At 55.0% G+C, this 21,817-nt stretch overlaps 1 protein-coding gene across 21 annotated transcripts in view; it reads left to right on the top strand.

Moving 5' to 3' along the window:
* Positions 1-21,611, top strand: part of DENND1A (DENN domain containing 1A) — a 509,645-nt gene extending 488,034 nt beyond the window's left edge. For 17 of the 21 annotated variants that reach the window (XM_060608727.3, XM_060608728.3, XM_060608735.3 and 14 more), the window contains 4 exons: positions 102-190; positions 14,274-14,402; positions 17,129-17,387; positions 18,541-21,611. In XM_060608727.3, the coding sequence (XP_060464710.1) occupies positions 102-190; positions 14,274-14,402; positions 17,129-17,387; positions 18,541-19,734 (1,671 nt within the window). In that variant the 3' untranslated portion in view covers positions 19,735-21,611. Of the gene's footprint in view, positions 1-101; positions 191-2,350; positions 4,984-14,273; positions 14,403-17,128; positions 17,388-18,540 lie in introns of those variants that run through there. The other 4 variants (XM_060608723.3, XM_060608720.3, XM_078436507.2 and 1 more) reach the window with 2 other exon arrangements.
* Positions 21,612-21,817: the final 206 nt, after the last annotated feature.

Below are 21,817 nucleotides of genomic sequence, written 5' to 3'. Positions count from 1 at the left end.
CCTCCACGTTTATTTTGGGGCTGCTCATCTAGATGTGTGGAATGTCCCTGTGTGGCTTTTCCAACTCACTCCTCGGGGACTTCCCTCTGTGCCCGCTGCAGGTGCGCCCTCCCCGTCCACATGTGGTAAAGAGACCAAAGAGCAACATCACGGTGGAAGGCCGGAGGACGTCCGTCTCAAGCCCCGAGCAGTGAGTACCCCGTCACTCACCTCCCCTCTGTCTGCCAGAGCCCAGTGGGCCAGGCCTTTGCGGTGTCCACGCTGCAACCCTGGCCTTTGAAGGGCTTCCTGGAGCCCTGAGCGGGTGTTTCAACAAAGAGGTCAGTCGGGGAGCTAGGCTTGATCTTCCGCATCGGCGTTTGCTCGCAGTTCTCATGCCGGCGGGAGGCCCCGGAGGCCTCCAGCCAGGCATCTGGGCTGGGTTTTGAGTGGTGACACCCAGAGCGTACTCAAACAGGCTCAGAAGAAGGTTCCAGGCCTTTTCTTATGCCAAAGGTATAAGGTCAGCAGGAGAGAGCTAGGAACCTGGTCAAGGAGCTGACCCATTTAACAAGGGCCACCACCCTCCTAGGCCTGGGGTGCTCAAGGTCTCTAAAGCTTGGCTTTACACCCAGGACAGTCCTTATCCGTCGCCCCACACCCGTCAGTACTTTTGCTCACCTGTGCCATAGCATTTATTTTACTAGGGCTTGGCTTTTCCACTTCCCCTCGGGCCCAGAGTTCTGCAGGCAAGCACTGGGTGTTCTGCCCAGAAGCCAGCAGAGGGCCCGACTCAGAATCGATGCAGGACAGATGCTGGATAGACGAGGGAGACGACAGGTGGGCAAGCAACGCCTGAGATTGAGCTGCCCGGATGATGTGAGGCTTGAAGCGGCACACGGCCCCAAGTCCCAAACTGTTTGGAGTGCTTCCCTTTGTCCCCAAGGCCCACAGCCCTGGGGCTCTCCCCAAACAACTCAGCAGCTACACACCAGCTTTCTGCGATGCTTTGAAAAAGTCCACGAAAGCCTCTCAGTCTAGGGTTTGTTAGGGGAACCAAAACTGTTGCCCCGGGGACCCTGAAGTCCCTTGGCTGAGGCGAGGAACGTGCCTCCTGTCTGCTCTACCTTCAGAAAAGTTGTCAGGAAACAAGCTAAAGGAAATGGCAGGCCCTAGCCAGAAAAGGAGCCAAAAGGAAGAAGAAATTCTGAAATGTCCACTTGTGACCTAACCCAGGTTGCAGCACACTTGAGCTCTTCCAGGATTTCTGGTTTACAGTATGGCATTGCTGGAGGCCACTGTGTTGTTACAGAACCAGCTGACCTAGGCCTACACAACCTTGCCCAGAAAGCGCTGGGAGATGGCCTGTGTGTGTGTGTGTGTGTGTGAGCACGCACATCTTGAGAGATGCTTGTTTATGTGAACTGTGGAAGAGAGGAGTCCTGAAGTTGGTTGTAGGTACAACTTGTCCTCTGCACAATAGGACGGTGGGAATCTTAAGGAATAGTTCTGGCCCTGACTCGCATGGATTATGACTGCCCCCGTGTGGAGAAAGTCCTCCATGGCTCCAGAGTTCCTCAGACCCTGAAGATTTCTCCTTAGGAAGAGATGAAATTAGTTTACTTTCCTTTAAAACCACGTCTTTAAAACCGGGCTAAACCTTTTAGACACCATGCTGGGATAGAGAGTTGTGGGTCTGTAGATACTGAAATGCAAGCCTAGAGTCGCCGTGCATGCCCAAGAGCACCCAGAGCCAGCAACACTCCACGTGTTACTGAAAACCATTTCCTATTTTGTGACCAGGGCACCAATTAGAGGTTAGAATTCCTGATTTCGTTCATTTATGCCGCTGCTGTCCCAGCCCAGTGATAGGGGAAGCCTCTTCAGTCCATGCCCCAGAGCCAGCGTCTGGCCATCCCATCATCCTGGTCGTTAGCCCAACTGCGCCAGTATCACTTTTCATTTCTTTGTGCAATACGCCGTGTTTTAGGTTTCTGTTCCGGAAACATTTGGGTTGAAATGAACCAGTGGGAACACGGGCGCTAGTTCACTGGCAGTGATAGAACGCAAATGGCAGGTTCTCTGTCCGCCACGGCAGCTCCAGCCCTGCAGGTGGTAGAGAAGTACGTTTGGGGATGTTATTCCAAGAGTTTTTGTTCGCGTTTTTTTAGTGGGGGGGAGGGGTGCCGTTCTCCCCTAATACCAGCGACATTTCTGGTGCAACCGGGGTATTTTCCTGCATCTCTTCCCATGCTGCCTACCCATCCCCCCCACCTCCCCACCCCCACCCCCCCCACCCCCGTTGTGCTCCTCCACTTCCAAATGCCATGTCACAACAGCACTTGGATGTGTTTTTCTCAACTGTCATCAGCTCCAGCTGGCAAGACCAAGTTCTTGAAACACAGGAAGCATCCAGCGGAAAATATTTTAATAAAACAGACTCCTCATAAAATATTGTTCTGGGGGGGAAAGAAAGCAGCTCCACCAATCTGTCAGCATTGTGTTGGGAGACACGAGAAGACAAGCCGGCAGGCAGGAGCCAGATCCTAATGGGCCTTTGTTGCCGGTGGTTCCGTGTGGGGCACGTGGACTCGGTGCCTGGCCCTTTAATCTGGCCTGGATTTTCTGGACTCACGGATCTTTGTCTCCGCTGGGAATATCAAAGTGCATCGGCAACTTAGAGGGTTCGGACGGCAGCAAGAGACAGGAGATCTTTGAAGTGGAGCAAGAGGTTCCGTCCTCCCGGCTTCTGCCCCAACTCTCACTTCCAAATAGACCATTAAATAATTAACTTTGTGGACGGCAAGATGGAGCTGATTAACAAGAAGACAGTCTCCTTGGCCTCCCGCAGCAGCTCGGAGTCTGGAATTCATCAAGGCCCAGGAATATCGGCTGCCAGCTCTCTGGCTGGCCCACCCGTTGGACTCTAGTTCTTTCTTTCCAGATGATGTCCATCTGTCCATTCATGCATCCATTCATTCAGCAAATAGCTTCAAAACCCTACCAGGTGTGAGCTATTTGGGATCTTTTAAAGGCAGCCTTTAAAGAGAATCCCCGTGCCGATTCTGTTTTGACTTGCATTTCCCCAAAATGAAATTTTCTCCTATGTCAAATGCTCTTTCCGAATCAAAGGTGGGTGTCCCAGCCCCTGACAACCGTCTGATGACAACTGGAGGAACACTTCAGAAAGATTTCTGGGGAAAGCATTCCCTCTGTTTTCCAGTTAACACCTGCTAATTAATATTCAGTGACTATTTCTTCTCCAGAAGTACTAGCTACTTCCATTATTCAGAACGGGCTGCCGGAATGCCCTGAGGATTCCCCAGGGTGAGAGCCAGGGCTGGGAGGGGTCAGGCAGTGCGGGCTGGGGGTCAGAGACCAGTTAGCAGCAAGCACAGCCCAGCGCCTGTTGTGTTCTAGGCCCTCTTCGGCGGGTATTTGTTTCTTCTTCCACCGAGTGGGAACTAGGGCTCAGAAAATGCATTTGACCGCTGTTCCCGGGGTCATCTGGTCGGAAGGTGGCGGGGCCAGGACTCCACATGCTACTTGATTTCATTCTCTCCGCTACACTCTGCCGCCCACGGGGTCCCCTCGTCATTTTGGTGATTCTGTGTCCTAAGATGAGTTGCCCCACACGCTACCCTTTCTGTCTGGCTCCTGGAAGTTGGGATCTAGAGCCATTCAGTCGTCTTCCTGGCAAAGAAGCAGTGTCCCCTGGTGCCTGAGTGCCTCTGCCTACGACCTTTACTGAACCATCCCTTAAGCTTGAGAAAGGTAGGTGGTGGCTTTCCCCTCTCACAGAGAAACTGAGGCTCAGAGAGAGAACTTCTAGAACTGGCTGAAGGTCTCTGGGCTAGAAAATGGTGCGATCGACCGTCTGATAACACAGGCCTCACCCCTTCTTCGGTACCATCCAAGCTTTTTGGTTACGAACCTAAGTATGACCATGAGTTACTGTGAGTAATGAGGACAGTGGGGGCTGCGGTGGGCACGAGGAGTTTCCCATCTCCCACCTGTTAAAGGTTATTTCGGCCGCAGTGTGCATGGCTGTCAGGCCCCAACTTATTTTCCCTTTGGCCTGCCAGGGATCGGAGAATTTCTCATCCAACGTGACGCTTAGAAGGAGCCGGCGGCAAACTCTCAAAGGCAGCGCTGGGCTCAGTACCGCCCGCCCCTCAGGATGGTGCTCGGTGTGCAGACAGAGGAGTGGCCTGCTGGTCCCCAGGTGCCTCTCGCGGGCCGGGCTGCTCGTCATCTGTTCCCCGTGGTGGGGGTTCGGGCAGTGGCCCTCACAGAGTTGCTGAGGGTACAGACAGAGTCACGTACAGCCTCCACCTCGCTTAATCTTCACGACAACCCAGAAGGGTAGGGCTGTCTTCTGAGTCTTAATGGCGAAGAGGCTTGCAGTCAGTATAGATCAGAGACGAGCCCCGTGCCGACCAGCTGCAGAGCCTGAACCCTTTTGACGGCACACCTTTGTCTCCCCTCCAGCGGGCGAGCCAGGCACCACCCCCCCCCCAGGAGTCCTGACTGGCTGCAGGCTGCTTATTTGAAGTTTCATTGTACTAAGTAGGAATGGTCAGGATTCAGGCACCGAGGGCCCACCAGCCATTGCCCTGCTCACCTCGCTGGCCAGATCTGCGAGCCTCTGCTCTTTTCAAGTGATTTTGTTTGTCTATAAAAATAACCCAATAACCTTACAATCCAGAAGTTGGGCAAAAGAGACAAGATCATTCTGAACCTCCCTGCCTACCAGCATTTCTGCAGGTTCCCCTCAGGTCTTTTTCCTATATATATCTTGTAGAGCTGCAGCGTCCTTGCAGTATTCCGTCCTGTGGACTTGCCCGTGTCCTTGTAACCCCTGCCGTGCGTGACTGTGCCAAGATCGCATTTTGCGTCCATGCGTGGGCCGCCTCACCACGCCCCCTCCTATTGGATCTGTACACTGCTCTAGATTGGATCTGTAGACCCGAAACGCCGGAAAAAAATGCCCCTGTTCTTAAAGCTTTTCTCATCTGATATCGTCATAAGGAATGGAATGATTAACAACTACCATTAATGCTGGCCAAGCACTTTATATACACCGTTTCATTTAATCCTCGCAAGAAATCTTGGGAGTGAGGGTAAAGTATCATTAGCTCTATATTATAGAAGAAGTAGCTGAGACCCTGAGAGGTTGTCACTGCCCTGTACCCTTACCCAGTCATAGAGGCAAATTTCTAAATTGCTAAATAACTTGCTGAAAGATTTGTACCACTTTGCACTCCCACCAAAACTCTGGACTGCCTGCGAATCTGAGTCTGGGGGGACCCAGAGGAGCATGTGGCTGCATTAGGAATCCTTTTTTTAAGTTTGTTTGTTTGTTTATTTACTTATTAATTAGAGAGTGCGAGTGAGTGAGGAAGGGGGAGAGAGAGAGAGATAGAGAGAGAGAGAGAGAGAGAGAGAGAGAGAGAATGAATGAATGAATCCCAAGCAGGTCCATACTGTTAGCACAGAGCCCCACGCAGGGCTTGAACTTACGAACCACGAGATCATGACCCGAGCTGAAACCAAGAGTCGGATGCTTAACCGACTGAGCCACCCAGGTGCCCCAGGAATCCTTCTGACCAAGGAGAAATTCCGCAGGCTGTGCTGGCTGGGCTGATAGTCTGTGCACCAAATGGCCAGCCCCCACTGCTTAGGAATTTGTAGAGTCTGATCATCCAAATTGCACTGCGTGACCCCAGCACCCAAAGCCCCAGAAGATTAAAATAAGATCAGAGGAAGCTGCCAGAAGCATTTAGTGAGAGCTCTACCCACAGACAAGGTCTCAGAACACTGCAGTTGTATCTCTTTGGGCCAGGTGCACACGTGCTCTGGCCAAAGACGATGTTCCACACCCTGCCATGTCCTCAAGACCAGGGCTCAGCACAGCCCCTGGTGGTGCTGGCCACAGAGCACAGTGGGGTAGAGCCCCGTTCCCTCCTACCCAGGCCCAGAGCTGCCCCAGGGGTGTGGTTGGTGAACTGTTGCCAGGGCAGTGGCCTAAGACTCTGGTGCCAGGGACAGACCTGGGTCAGCATCTTGCCCACTAGCTGCCAGCCAGAAACCCTGGGCAAGACTTTTTGCCTTTTTTTTCTTTTTTTTTTTTTTTTAGAGAGCATGAGCTGAGGGGCAGAGGGGGAGAAAGAGAGAGAGGGAGACAGGCAGAGAGGGAGAGAGGGAATGACAGAGAACAAATGAACCCCAAACAGGCTCCACGCTTAAGACCAGGGACCCTGGGATCATAACCTGAGCCGAAACCAAGAGTCAGATGCTCAGCCAACTGAGCCGCCCAGGCGCCCCTGCCCTTTTTTTTTTTTTTTTTTTTTTTTTTTTTTTTAACACAATGCCTGTTCACATCCCAAAGAACATGATTTGGGAAACCGCCCACAAGAGCCACACTGGCATGCTAGGTTGGCGGGGCACAGCAGTCTCCCCTCCTGCAGGGACTGCTGCTGTCAACAATCTGATGCCCACCCTGTTGCCCTCCCTCATCAGCTGCCCCTCCCTCCCATGCCCACAGCCCCCTGGCTGGCCCCGCGCCCCCCCCCCCAATACCACACTGACCTGCCCCTTGTATTCTCTTACGTCACACACACAGGGGTCTAGGAGCCCCTCCAGGGCAAGGGTCACGCGCCCTTCGGCTTTGACTCCTCAACTCCCAGACCAGAGCCTAGCTTAGGGCTCTGCTCGGGGACATCTACTGAATGAATGGACAAGGGAATCACTGAAGACAGGTTGAAGCTAATAGCTCATAGCTCATAGCACCCTGGAGATGGGGAAGGGATGTCAGTTAACCACAAATGTGGAAAGAGCGCCTACTGTGTGCCAAATATGATTGGGTGTGACTGTGAAGCTACTAGCACCTGTCCTGCCCAGGCCATCTAAGAGCCAGAAACTGCCATCAGCCCCAGGAGCAAGTCTCCAAGATGCCAGCTGGGCCCTGGGCCCCAGGGGTAGGGACAGCTGTCTCGGTACTGACCCCCTGGCAGCCTGCCAGGACCCACTCCCTGAGCAGCCAAGAGTTCAAACCCTGGAGCAGAGGGTCCCAGACCCAATTAGCAATGTGAGAGAGGCCCCTGACCCCACTCAGGCCCCCCTCCCCTCTCCAGCAGTAGGTTCTGGGCCCTGGAGACAAAGCCACACGGCAGAAGTCTGACGTGGAGCCTGAGCCCAGATCGGAAAAGAAGGAACTGCTGAGGAGTCCCCAGGGATGCGCAGCAGCCCAGGCAAACACAGGTCTCCCTTGTCCCCAGCCACTTCTGCCTACCGTTCAGAAGGAAGGAGCCCTCCCAGGAGCTGTCATGACAGGGAGAGTTAGTTCCAGCTGAGAACCCAAGCCTTTAGCGCACCCCCGGGAGAGAAGGTGCCCCACCCCCAAGACCTGCTGCTTTCAGCCTCCTTTGAAAGTTTTGCCACCTCTCCTGAGCCCCTCCCTCTTCCAGGAGCCCCGTCACCCTTTCTCAGGGCCTGTTTCAGGCCCAGCACTTCTACGTGTCTCCTTGGTTAACCTACTCTCCCCACCACACACACACACACACGCCCCCAAAAGTCATCACGGCTCAGGTGTGTTCACCTGTTCAGCCAGTGAGGGAACCAAGGCTCTAACAGGTGGAATGGTGGCCTTAGATCCAGGATGTGCAGCTAGGTCTGCAGGGTCCCATGGCCACGTCCACTGCTTTCTCACCAGACACCCTGTCCTCCACCACTGCTCCCAGGGCCCCCACAGGAGACTCAGGCTCAGGGCAGGCAGAGGCGGTCCTTGGGGTGAGGGCTACTTGTTGTTTACAGTCTACACAGTTTCTCTTCTGGGTAGGAAACGTGTAGACGGTGTCCCCACCCCCATCTTCTCTCTACCAAAGAGCCTGAAGAATGGGAAGGTGAAGCCCGGGTCCTGTGTTCGGGCTTCTCTGCCTATGAGAAGGACTGGGAAGGAGGACTTCTCAGGGCGTCTCGGGGATGGGTGTGGAACATGTTGACACTAGTGTTTTTTCAAAAGAAGGGATGAATAAATGAACATAAACGTTGACAGACAGATGGAATGATGAAGATTGGAAAGATAAAGGGTACAGCCAACCCTCTCGAGAGAGATGAGGCCAAGCCAGTAAGGCCCCCTCCCCAGTCCTCACATCACCCCCTAATCTGGCACGTCACCTCAGTCCTCCTGTGGGTTCAAGGCCCTCCTCCACCACCTGGTCCCTACCAACCCTGCCAGTCTTTTCTTGAAACTCCCGCCCTGACCTCAAGCCCCTTGTGCCCACTCCTCCCAGAGACCCCTCCAGGCCATCCTGCAGCCTCCTCCATACTCAGCATTGGAAGCCCAGCTCCCACATCACCTCCCGAATGGAGCCTCAACCAAGAGCCCCTGAACCAGGGGTACCCCCCCCCCCCACTGCCCTCTGGCAGGGCACGTTCCCAGTGGGGTGAGAAAAAGTTGCTCTCACACCCACCCATCCCCACCAGACCAGTTGACCTGACAGGAAGAACACCCTCTGCTGGTGATCTTGACTCATGACAGCAGTGATTCAGTCTTCCTGTTTTAGAGTAGATCATCACATACAACTGAGTGCAAAGATCCAGTGTCCAGGAGGTTCTGTATCTGTCTCCAGTTCTTCCTCCCTGAGAATGGTCCTAGCTCTTAACCCAGGTCACACAGAGAATAGCTCCAGTGCAGTTCTGGAGCTTCCCTTGGGGGCTGTGCACCAACTTGTTTCCCCCAAAGACCCTCTGACTTGCTTCAGGGCTCTGTTCTATTGTTTTCATCTATGCGTATGCCCGGGTGTGGTCTGGAGTCTTGGTCCTGTGTTATGGTGGTGGAGAGATGGCGTGGGAGTTCTGGAAGGCAGCCACGCTCACCCCTATACCACCAACACATGGCGTGGGAATTGTGATGTGCTACCATGGGCCCAACTGACCCTAACCCTCTAGGTTAGGGGACCTAACCCTGACCTAACCAGTTAGGGGACCACTAACCCTGACCAGGAAAGTCTTTGAAAGCAGGAGCCACCTTATATTCGTCCTTGAACACCTAGGGAAGACCCTACACCGGATGAAAATGCCCAGAATCTGTCTGTCAGCAGGTGAATGTGGCATATGGATAGTAATTGAGTATGTACCATCCCTGGGCATGAGGCCAAGCCCTTTACGAATAATTTCATTCAACTTCGTGACAACACCATCAGGAGGGCTGTAGAACCCCCATTTTGCAGATAAGATATTAGGGGGAAGGGAGGTAAAATGACTTTCCCAAGGTCATCTGGCTGGGAAGTGGGGGGTGATGGGAAGCTGCACAGAATGGCACATCTACTGGGCAGGCAGGACCTGGCCTTGTCCTGGGGCCTGTCCCCGCTCATCGGCCCAACAGGAGCCTTGTAATCAAAGGATGCCAGGGCGGCCATTTACAAAGCGAAGATCCTTTGTGCTGGAGTGAAATGATCCTTTAAAAAATGATCACCGGCTCCCCTCGTTACCTCTGGAGACCAAGTCCTTGCTGATTTTTCCCTTCCTTATCTCAAGTACATTTAAATGTCAATTAAATTTGAAATATCTACATTTGTCAGCATTTCATTTTGGGCCAGCGTGACGTGCTGCTGATTTGTCCACGCGATGTGACACATGAAAAAAACTCTCGAGATGCAGATCTTCCTCATTAAAAAATAAGCCCATGCGATCCCGGCACGGCGGAGAGCCACAGAGCACGTCCCCGCTTCCTGACGCCGTGTCTCTGACATGGTATTTAAAAAGGAACAGCCGCGCCTGTCACCACTGTCACACGCGTGCGCTAACCGGCGACACGTTAAACCAAACATTAGAAAGGGTTCGGGAAGTCATCTGCATGGGAACTCCGAGATGAGGTGGGCAGAGGCGGGAGCAGCCGTGGGAGATGATGGGGTCTGAATGGTGATGGACAGCGGGCCTTTCTTTCTCGCCAAGACTCTGGCAGCCCCTCGCTGGGTAGCCAAGTTCACCACGACCTGCCTTTTCACAGACAGCTCTTTGTGTGTAATCAAATCCAGGCGAGTGGTGGGTGGCAGACTGCAGGCTACTAGCTGAATTGGGTTAATGAGGGAAGAGGTACGCTTTTTTTTTTTCTCCCCGTATTCTGCCTTAAGCTAATAAAAAATTTAAACCTGGACATTTTCAACGATTCATCCTTTATCTCTGACAAATATCTGACTCTGTGTTTCAGAGGAGGACATGAGCAGCTGAATTTAAATCAGTTTATTTTGAAATCTCACCTTTTATTAAAAGTGGAAGGGGGCACACCCTGCCCCTTATCGCGTTGTTTCAGATACACAGAACTGAAGAGGCGGGATCACAAAGTGGTTTGGAGTCAAACAGATCCAGACTCCTGGCTCCACCTATGGCTGCTGTGTGATGCTGGGCAAGCGACTGGCCCTCTCTGAGCCTTGGCGTTCTCTGCCAAGCGAGCACGTGATAAAGGAATTAAGGAAACTGTACGGCCAGCGTTTAGCTTGCATCGTCGTCATCATCCACGTGGCCCGAAGCCTGAAAACACTCTGATCTGACCAAACCACCCGGCGAGGGTTTTCGTCACTCTCGAGAGACAGACGGCATGTTCCGGAGATACCCTGGGCCTCTTGTGGAAGCCACTGTCCGGCCCGCCTGGCCTGGCCAGGCCAGGAGAGCTGACTGGAGAGGGAAAGTGGTTCCCTCCTGCCCCTCTCACCCCGCAGGCCTGCTACGCGACCACACCGATGTGGGGAGGCCCTGGACTCTGACGGGGGTGTGAACTGCGGCAGCCGGGTTGAGTGAAGCCAAAAGGCTGCTTGCTCTTCTGTGAGTCCAGACCTTCCTGGCATTCGGCTCACGTGCCAAGCTGTGATTGCTGCTTTCTGGTCGAAGCCAGAGGAGGAGACCGTACTTGGATGGGTGTTGGAAGGGCACTCGGGATGGATTTGAGGGACACCAAAGAGCTTCATTCAGGTTGACCTAAGCAGAGGTGTGTGTCCCCTCGTACGCCTCTACCAGCAGCCCGGCTGACGGGACAGTGAGGGCCCTGGCCTAGAATCTCTGCTTGTCACTCCCTGGCCAGGTCACGTGGTTACCTCTCTCTCCTTCACAGAGATGCCCAGTGCTCACCTAGCACTCGGGAAGTGCCTCTACCTGGAAGTGTGGGTGGGTGGATGGATGGATGGATGGATGGATGGATGGATGGATGGATGGTTGGTTGGTTGGTTGGATGGATGGTTGGTTGGATGGACGGACAGACAGACGGACGGACGGACTAATGACAGTCCCATCCTCTGTAAAATCAGCACAGTGATACACCTCCCTGCTAGGCTGTTGGGAGGGGTGGAAATAATCTGTGTAAAGCCCCTGGCACAGTGGATATTATTTTACACATTTTTCCAAGACTCCTGCCTGCTCCTATGTACCCAGCACCCTCACCCCCAAATGTGGTCCCACTCTGCAGCCTCAACGTCTCAGAGGATAGACGGGGAACCTCAGGGGACACTTTTATACCGTAGCCCCAAGCTGATGAAAGGGACAGGTGCTGTGCTGGGGCTCCAGAAAGGTGGGTGAGATGGATGGGGGCTGCCTCATCTCCCCAGCACACTGGCTTCCAGACATTTGACTGCAAACCTCCATCGCACTAATGTTGTGCCCCATGTGGGGATAAAGAGAAGAAGGAGCCAGGCCCCTGCCCTTGAGGAACTCGACTTAGAAACAGAATTGCAAGAGGTAAATGGTATGGATGAAGTGCTAAAACATTCAGCCCAAGGGGAAGCTAGCTTCATCTGAGGGGAAAGCTCCAGCTGGGGATTCCAGGGAGACTTTCTAGAGGGCCCATTGAGCCAAGTCTTCAAGACCGCAGTCAGGGCAGCAGGCAGAGCAGGAAAAGATGTCAGGGAGGTCTGCGGGGCGTGTAGGGGGGCGGCAGGAGGAGGCTGCAGGGGTGGACAGGCTCAGGCGGACAGCGTGGTGTCTATCCTGCCTGCAGCTGGCGCTGGGCACTGCCTCCCTGCAACCCTCACCCCTGCCCACCCAGCACATTCCAGAGCTCCTCAGAGTGGAGCAGGAGGCCACCCTCCTCTCCACCCTCCACCCCTCCTCACCTGCTCAGGAGAGCCGTCCGGTGCTGGATTTAAACAGTTGAGTAAATCATCCTGTGAATACCTGGATGTTATTATTCTTACCACTTACTGGGTCTACTCACCACACAACCAGCTGCCTCAGAATTGCTCTGCGGTGTCGTAGATTTGCAGGTGTCCAGCAGGAGAGTGACAAGGTTGAGTTGGTGAATCAGAGCAGGATTCCAGTGGCTGTGTGGGGTGGCCCGTCTGTGCCTTGTTTTATGCCCCAGTGGGTGTGACAGGAGCTGGGTGGCCTCGTTTCTGTGAATCACATCTTCTTGCCCTCTGTCCTGAGTCCGGAGGAGAACACCCCACCTAGGCTGATGCTATCTCTGGTCTGGGAAGGACAAGTCCCTGACACCCAGGCAGGCAGCCTGGGCAAGGGGAAGAGCCCAGCGACCCGCCACCTCCCTGCGTGTGGCCCTGGGCAAGTGGCTTCCCCTCTGGGAGCCTCGGTCTCCACCTCAGTATGAGGACAAACCGCTTAGCCTGCCTAACTTCCAAGGATGACGCAAGGAGTGAGGGGGTTTGGGTATGCGAGTGCCGGGGAGCTCTGCAGCTCTGGGAGCCAGCCCCGGGTTCTCCTTTTAAAAGAATAGCATATTCTTGGTGACAACTGCCTTAGCACTGGCGATGGCAAATCACAGCCCAGCCTGCTCTCCTGGTCCACCAGGAATAGCTGCTGCCCGTCACGGACCCTCCGGTGTGGTTCCCATTCACTCTTATGGACACGGTGCCCTTTTATGAAAGGAAACCTGGAAAGAAGTGCATCAGAAAGCAGAGAAAGGAGGGGTGCCTAGGTGGCTCAGTCCGTTAAGCCTCCGACTTCGGCTCAGGTCATGATCTCGTGGTTTACGGGTTCGAGCCTCGCGTCGGGCTCTGTGTTGACAGCTCAGAGCCTGGAGCCTGCTTCAGATTCTGTGTCTGCCTCTCTCTCTCTCTGCCCCTCCCCTGCTCATGCTCTGTCTCTGTCTCAAAAATAAATATCAAAAAAATTAAAAAAAAAAAAAAAGCAGAGAAAGGAGCCAGCTCTGGCTGGGGGTGTTGGAGAGGAGACTGCCCCCCACCCAGGCACCCCTACGCTTCCTACTCCATCGTCCCCCGAACTTCACCTCTGCCCCCCTCACTGGTATCTGAGCATGCCCAGCCCGGTGTGTGGGGCCCAGATGTGACCCCGGGTCTGTCCGGCCCAGCTCCCCCTCTCCCAAGCCCGCACCTCTCCCGGGCCCTGGTCAGTGTATAATTCATGGCAGCCACGCGGACTTTCTCGGGGCTGTGTAGTGTTTGTGTTTATAGAGGTAGAGCTCACAGGTGGCTGACAAGGGAGATGTATTTTTTATAACAATGAATATTTAATTTCCACATCACAGATGAAAAAGACTCTCTGAAGAGGCATGTGAGGGAGACTCCAGAGAACAGCCGCTAATCAGAAAAGGGCCTTCTAGCCAGTGCCCCTCCACGTGGCTCACTTTCTTCTTTAACTTTCTATTTTTATTTTTCCCTGATTATTGAAGTAGGTATGCACATTGAAGAAAGTGTAGAAGACACAGAAAAATAAAAAGAGGCAGTGTGGGAGGGGGGGATTCGCCCCTAATCCCGCTAGATTTTGTGGACATTTAGGTACATCCCTTTCCGGTCTTTTTTCTGTGCGGTTTCCCGTAAGTAGCTGCGAGAGAACGCAGTGCAATTACAATTCTGCATCCTGGCTTTTAGATTCTTCTTTCTTAGACACACTATAGTTGATGGGTGGGTAATATTCAGCCAAATGTACCATAATTCACTCCAGCAGACTCCTATTGCTGGAAGTTTAAGATGTCCCGTGTTTTGATATCCTCAGCATGGCAGCAGTGAATGTCTTTGTGTCTCCTTCTTTGCTACATTTAGGATTTTCTAGACAGACGTGGGGTTGCGAGGTCATAGGTGGCTGGATCCGTGTTTAAGGCTCTCGACACCTATGGCAAACTCACGGTTTCTTTTCTGTTCGGGACCAGCTTCCTCACCTTGGGGGACCGGTCAGGCCCCCTCTGGCCTTCTCCAGGGAGCCTCTACCCCAGGTTGGCAGAGGGAGGCGGGGGCCAGGTGCCGAACGCAGACGCCCCCCTCCCACCGGCCACATGGAGTTCTGAGGGTGCCTCCTAACTGCCTCTTCTCTCTTGTCTTCCTCTGCCCCAGCCTGGTAAAGCCCTTGCGACACTATGCGGTCTTCCTCTCCGAAGACTCCTCTGACGATGAATGCCAGCGGGAAGAGGGCCCGAGCTCTGGCTTCACCGAAAGCTTTTTCTTCTCCGCTCCCTTTGAATGGTCTCTCCTTCCTTCTTCCATTTCCCTGAGCTCTGCTTGGTGACTCTCCTGGGCCGCGTGGGGGAGGGGGGCCAGTGCTGCTTGCCCTTGTGTGTGGGGAGGGCCGTCTGGAGCCACTGCCTTCCGGTGCCCCTGTGCCACCACGTGGGGTGAGTGAGTGTCCCCCGTGTGTGCCTCTGCCCAGGGTGTTCATTCTGCCAGCCCCGTGGGCTCTGTGGTGAGGAGTGAGGTGACGGGAGGGTGGCAGGGCCGACAGGTGTGAGACGGGAGCATGAGTCTCTGTCCCTTACCCAGGAGACTGCACTTGACCGTTAATGGAAGTGGTTGTGGATGCCTGGGTCCTCCTCCAGCTCAGCCCATCTCAGAAAACTACGGAGACGGAGGGTCAGATTTTAACCTTAAAAGAAAAAACACGTATTGATATGGAGCGTATATGTTATTGCTGACAGATCCAAATGTTGTATCGATCTGCCTGACTTTAAGATAATTTATATCATCGCTGTTTATCGCCTGTGCCTCATGCTAATTATAAATTGCAACTTAGAAAAAAGAAGGTTCGCCCACAATCCAGCCACCGCCCAATGTTAAGCTTTGGTAGTTACCCCTTCTTTACCAGTTCTTGCCCATCTACCCACAAGTTTTTCCCAGCTGGGCTCAAGCAGAGGGACAGCTTTTGTCTGCATTTGTTAACGAAGTTGTAATGTTTTTAATGGGAGCCTTTTACAGAAGGGAGCTGCCCTTTGCTGAACACCCACGGGGCCACAACCAGCCTCTAGGGAGTGAGCTATTAAAACCATCTTAGGGAAGAGGGGATTCTTCCCTTCCACCCCGTCCCAGCCCCTTCCCCTGAGCCAGGCCTGTGAGCTGCTCAGGGCACCTGATAAACCCACCACTTCTGCTCCTACCATCACCCCCTGGGGTAGCAGGGTTCTGCCACCAGCTCACCTGTGACCACAGGCAAGTCAGTCCCCTCCCGTTGTCCTCACTCAGAAGGTGGTGGCCTAAGTCAGTGTTGCCCGAGTTTCACAGACCACCTTTTCTGTACCTTGAATCTTTTTCTTTAAAATTTTTCTGTCAAAACTTCAAAAAATTAACCTTCTCCTCAGCAATAATATCTCTAATATCATAGGCCTAATGTGTCAATTATTATCTCTACTGTTAGTTAAAATAAAGGTAGAACCATTGGAATAAGACCTGTTCATCCACATAATCAACTCAAAATCACCTTGCAGATAAAAACACCCTGCCGAAGTGATGTCCAAGGACCCCCTACCACAGAGTGCGGGGGTCTCGTTCTTTTTAAATTAATTGATGCCTTAATTATTTAAATAGTGAATAGCGCTCACTCCTTTGGCCATGACCTAAGAAAAGTAGAGGTTCTTGTGTGTGGTGTGTGTTATTAAACAGGAACTGGCTCATAAGTTAACTATACTGGAGTAAAAATAAATAAAAATAAGTCGCACAGGAAAGACAAGGAACTGGCCCATCGTAAGTCCAAATAAAATGGTTTCTTTTTAAAGAATACTATTTCCTTCCTTAAGTGTAAGGAGCACATTGACTTTTCTTTACTCCTTGGTTGTGTTCAAGCTTGGTTAAAAGGTCTTTAATTCCTTGGTCAGATGGCTCAGAGTCAGTGGAAACTTTTGAAGTCTCTCCAACTCGGCATCCATTGCTACCTTTTGCTCTGTGACCTAGGGTGAGTTACTTAGCCTCTCTGAACTTCAAGATACTAAAGGCTGATGGAGTCCTGACTGCTGAGCCCTCTCTCTGCTGTCGGTTCCCTACCCTGGTTCCTGCAAGTGTGACTTTGGGACCAGCAGGTGGCGCCCTTCCCCCACTTTACCAGAGCCGTGAGCAGTTTCTGCTGAGACACAGGGGACAGAGCCAGCCCTAGCCTCTGTCCTGGTCTTCACTAGAGTCAAGTCAGGGTTTATCCAGGCACCGTTCTCCATGTACCCAGTGGTGCCCTGGGGGCTGAGGATTGTGAAAAAGGAAAGTTAGAGAAACCTTTTGTCACCTATGCCTGAGTCAAATGTACAGAAGGCTGTTAACAGCCTCTGTGCCTGCCATTTGCCAGGCACCGTGGCAGGTAGTTCACATAACCACCACCACCACCAGCAAGGGAGATACACTCTGGAATGGGGAAGAGGCTGAGGTTCAGAGAGGTTAAGAGACTTGCCCAAGGTCCCACAGCAAGTGATGGCAAGACCAGAGCTAGAACAGAGGTCAGCACAGGCTGAGGCCCAGACAGTTATTCCTGAGGGTCCTGAGGCGTGCTGGGTAGTTACCCGGGGGGAGAATTTCTCCCAGCTCAGTTCCCCATGAGCCACGGGGAGGTGGGAGGGCAGAGACTGGGCTCAGGAATGGGCAGGCTGCCTGTTCCCTTTCTAATCACGTCCCGTTCCTCATGCCTTGTCTGGATGGCTTGCAAGCCCCCTTCCCAGTCATATGGTGGGTCCTGTGGTTTTCAGAGGAACTAAGTGGATCCCCTTAGTGCAAATTAGAGCCAAAGCAATTTGCCCAGGGTCCCACAATAAACAACAGAACCCAAATTCAGCCCCAGGTCTGTCAGATTGCCAGTGACCAGACTCCGGCACTCACAGGGACCCCAGGACACTCACCTGTCCCCAGGCCTCCCGGGTGTACTCTTCCTGGGGGTGGGGGCTGCTGGCTCCTCCCGTGGAGGCTCTGGGCGGGAGGATCCAGCCTGCTCTGCCTCCTCCCAGGCCTCAGCCATATCGGACACTCAAGGAGTCAGACAGCGCAGAAGGTGACGAGGCAGAGAGCCCAGAGCAGCGAGTGCGGGAGCCCACAGGCCCTGCCCCAGCTCCACCTGACCGAGCTGCCAGCATCGACCTCCTGGAGGACGTCTTCAACAACCTGGACATGGATGTCCCACTGCAGCCACTGGGCCAGGCCAAGAGCTTGGAGGATCTCCGGACCCCCAAAGACCTGAGGGAGCAGCCAGGAACCTTTGACTATCAGGTATGATACCGGGGTGGGGTGGGTACCTGTCAGGGCCGGTGCCTTCCACACACGAGGCAGATACCCCCCGTGTGACAGCGAAGGAGACCAAGGGAGAAACAGTGACTTTTCCAGGGTCCTCGGCCGATGCTCAGGGTCAGTCTGACTGCAAACCCTGCCGGGCGGGCCAACAGCCCGGCCGACAGCCAGTGAGCCACCCTCAACGGCGATCACCGTAGAAGATGCTACACCTGGTGGAAATCCACCCCTCACTTCCATTTGTGCATCAGACAGGGGTGTGCTGGTGCTCCACTCTCCCAGGGCCCCAGCCCCACCCCCAGGCGGGGCTTTGACGCCTGATCCAAGTGGGCGTGCTCCCGTGCCCATCAAGTCTCCTTGGAGAACCTTTGGATCAGAATTCCTGGATTCCGGATTACTTGCATGGGACCGCTGATCCGCCATCGCGACTTCCAATGTGTCTCATCCCCTCTCTGCGCCTGTCTCCCCACTTGCAAGTGGAGGCTGCTGAGTCTCTGGGTCTGTGGAACTGACAGGAGCTCCCGTGGGTACAGTGATTCGAGCGCACCCTCCTGCGGGGAGTCCCCTGTTCCCCTGCCGCTGAGGACCAAGTCCGGGCCAAGAGAGGGGAAAGTGGCGCCCAGGTCGTGTCGCTTGCGAGTGGCAGAGCCGGGACATGAGCCCAGTCCTGTTTTCCTGCCAGCCAGGGAAGAAACCTTTGCTCAGACCCCGTGCCTCACTCACCTTCAAGCTCACAGGTGATTAAAAGTACCCACATGCTTTGAAAAGTAAAAAAGGCCCAGCCAGTAGATGGTCAATAAATGGAGTCATTTTCCTAAAACTACTTGGCGACACTGACGTAAGAGGACAAGGGCTTTCTCTGGAATCCCTTTGTGCGGTGAGAAAAAAGCGTGACTTGGAGTCGGAAAAGAGGAAAACAGAGAAGCCTGGGCTTGGCGTCCGGACAGACCCGGGCTCTCTGCTGGTGCCCTGGGCCCGGCTGCTCTGAGTCCCAGGGACCCGATCGGCCACACGCCTGGGATCCCAGTCTCAGCGCCCACCCGGCACACGGGAGGGGCACGGGGATGGATATGTGCTGCCTTCCAGTCTGTCCAGGTCAGTCTCTGGTCACTGCCTCCCTCTTTCTCTCCAACAGAGGCTGGACCTGAACAGGAGCGACAGGAGCCGCGGGATGCCAATGGCCTTGAAGCTCACCCACCCGTACAACAAGCTCTGGAGCCTGGGCCAGGACGACATGGCCATCCCCAGCAAGCTCCCGGCCAGCTCCCCTGAGAAGCCCTCATCCCTGCTTGGGAGCTCCCTGGCTCTGCCCCGCAGGCCACCAGCCCAGGACAGCATCCTGAACCCCAGTGACAAGGAGGAGGCGCCCACCCCGACTCCGGGCAGCATTACCATCCCCCGACCTCAGGGCAGGAAGACCCCGGAGTTGGGCATCGTGCCTCCGCCCCCCACTGCCCGCCCAGCCAAACTTCAGGCGGCCAGCGCCGCCCTCGGGGACTTCTCAGAGCGGCCGCAGGCTGAGTGGGAAAGGCGAGCCCCCCTGAGTCCAGCCCCGTTCCCCGGGCTCCTCCCCAGCGCCACCCGCCAAGGACCCACCGAACCACTGCAGCCGCTCAGCCTGGCCCCAGGGGCTGCAGGCACAAGTGGTGACGCCCTGCTGGCCCTCCTGGACCCACTTAACACAGCCTGGCCAGGCAGTACCCTTCCACCAGGACCTTCAGCCCCAAACGTAGCCACCTCATTCACACCCCAGTTCAGCTTCCCCCCAACAGGGACCCCCACCCCATTTCCACAGCCATCGCTCAATCCCTTTGTGCCAACCGTGCCAGCGGCTCTGCCCGCCATGCCCCTGGTCTCCACACCAGCCGGGCCTTTTGGGGCCCCTCCTGCTCCCCTGGGGCCAGCTTTTGCCCCCAGCCTCCTGCTGTCCAGTTCTGGCTTCTGTGTCCCACATAGATCTCAGCCCAACCTGTCTGCCCTCTCCATGCCTAACCTCTTCGGCCAGATGCCCATGGGTGCCCACACCAGTCCCCTGCAGCCCCTGGGCCCCCCAATGGTCGCCCCTTCGAGGATCCGAACATTGCCCCTGGCCCGCTCAAGTGCCAGGGCCGCTGAGGCCAAGCAGGGGCTGGCCCTGAGGCCCGGAGAAGCCCCCCTCCTTCCTCCCAGACCCCCGCAGGGCCTGGAGCCAGCACTGCAGCCCTCTGCTCCTCAAGAGGCCAGAGACCCCTTTGAGGATTTGTTACGGAAAACCAAGCAAGATGTGAGCCCGGCCCCTGCCCCAGGCTCAGTAGAGCAGCTCAGGAAGCAGTGGGAGACCTTCGAGTGAGCCAGGCGCCGAGAGCGAGGGCAAGCCGGGCCACGCGCTGTGCCGCCCGCCACTGTGCTCCGAGGCTGGCGGGCCCTGCTTCCCCTGCTGTTCTGTTTCCGCCCAGGTTCTGCCAGTGGGAAGGGATGGGTCCCCTCTCTGCCGCCCCTCTTTCCCCTCCACGCCACCCATCTCTGAGGTCTGGCCGCTAGCAGATGGTGCCAGTTCCGGCCTGGGAATGGACCCAGCTCCTGGGCGCCCACCCCAGTAGCCCTGCCATCACCCCTCCCCTGCACCCTTGATTAGGTTTTGCACTAAAGAGGTCAGCTGGGCGAATGACTGCCCCAGACCAAGTCCTACCCACCGTCCTCCTGGAAACCTCCCGCCGGGAGCCCCAGGGCTCCACAAGGCCTCCCCTCCCCAGCTCTGTTCTCTTGCCCCAGCCCGGCCCTGCACACCCCCGCAGGAACCAGCACAGGCATCGGTGGTGGCCTCGGTGTGAGCTCGTCTATACCAGACACATGTGGTCTGGAGTTTGGAGTAAGGAGCCCCCCTCCCGGGCTGGAGAGCCTGCCTACCTGGAAGGGCATTTACAACCCTCTCTAGCAATACCCTCACTCGTTCGTTCTTTCTTGAGTCTTCACCCAACCCCAACCTTCAGTTGTTTCTGGCTTGGGAGGGATTTGGGGCTGAGGGATCCTTGGGAACCCTCTGACAGCCAAACACAGTCGCAGCCAGCCCTGCGTGGGGGCTGGGAGCACCAGCAACTCTTGATTCGTAGAAGAGAAAATAGCAACAGGTAAACTGAGTGCATCCGGAGGAGTCGGGCTGCCGTCCTGTGCTCTGCCTCTAGTATGTACTGAAATGGGGCCCAGCTTCTTGTCGCGTGGGACCTCGGGGGAAGAGCTGAGAAGCAGGCACCCAGGTCCCAACTGGGAAGCCAAGCTGAATGCCACAGACTGATGCAAGAGTCCCAGCTGCTGTTCAGGAATGGGCAGGGGCTCTGAGCCCTTCTCCAGGCCCTGGGGGAGTGCATGAACTTGGCTTCTTGCAGCCTGGAGGCCGGAGAAGGGCCAGGAGCCACCCCCTCCCCTGCCCACATAGCGTAGAAATTCCTGAGGCCCACGTCACCAAAGCTAAATTGAAATGTTTTGTTATTGTTTCTTTTATCTATCTTTTCCTTTCTACTTTATTGATTTGACGATTCTTAAAATTGACTAGTTTCAATAAACCGAGTTAAAATACGGCCCAACCATTTAAGAAAACAACCATCTGAGACATGCAGGAAATTGTGAGCATTTTGACCTGATTTCTCATTTCCTATTTGTGAATGGTCAGACACACAGTCTCAGAGGTGTCTGACAGGGCCAGGGGGCTCCTGGAGGCCCCCGGAACCCCAAGGAGCCTTGTCATCGTCTGAGGGACCCTGTGTGGGTCCGTGAGGCCGGGAGGGCTGGCCCGGAGTTTCTCGGACACCAGGTGCGAGGAGCTGCCGGCACACAGCCCCTTCCTGAGCCGGTCACGGCCCCTTGGGCAAGCCCTCTCTCTCTCTCAATCTCTGCGTGTTCTCGGCCCGCTGAGGTGGCGAGGGAGCCACGTGGTGTCTGGGCACATGGGCACCTCCAGGATTCTCAGGTGTTTCCGCACCGGTTCCAGATCCGCCCACCCACCCCGGGCAGCCCCCCAAGCCCCATCGGAGACAAAGTGTGAGATGAGGGATGCTGTGGGGCCCCAGGGAAGCAGAGCCCACTCCGTGGTCGGTCTCCCCGGCTGTGCTGGGGGCTGGTGGCGAGCACTCCGTGTTCTCGAGAGCATTGTTGTCTCTTCACTGGCTGGATTGAATTTGCACCCAAGGGTGAATGTTGTGTGTGCGTTCAATAAAATCTTCTTGGGGAGAAGGTTGGTATCCCTGTGTCCTGAGGAAGCTCTGGGGGAAAGGGAGGGCTCAGAGCAGTCAGGGAAGAATTTGACCCCTGGCCCACTCCCCAGCCTCTGAGACCAGGTCCTTTTCCCTCTGGAGTAGGGCATGGGCGGGGGGTAGTCACAGGCATGCCCAGGCCTGGCCAGTCCTTGGAGCAGGGCTGCAGGTCACCGGTGGTGTTGA

Source organism: Panthera onca, chromosome D4 (genome assembly GCF_046562875.1).
Source record: "Panthera onca isolate mPanOnc1 chromosome D4, mPanOnc1 haplotype 2, whole genome shotgun sequence".
NCBI classification, from domain to species: domain Eukaryota; kingdom Metazoa; phylum Chordata; class Mammalia; order Carnivora; family Felidae; genus Panthera; species Panthera onca.
This window is presented reverse-complemented; position numbering and strand designations above follow the sequence as displayed.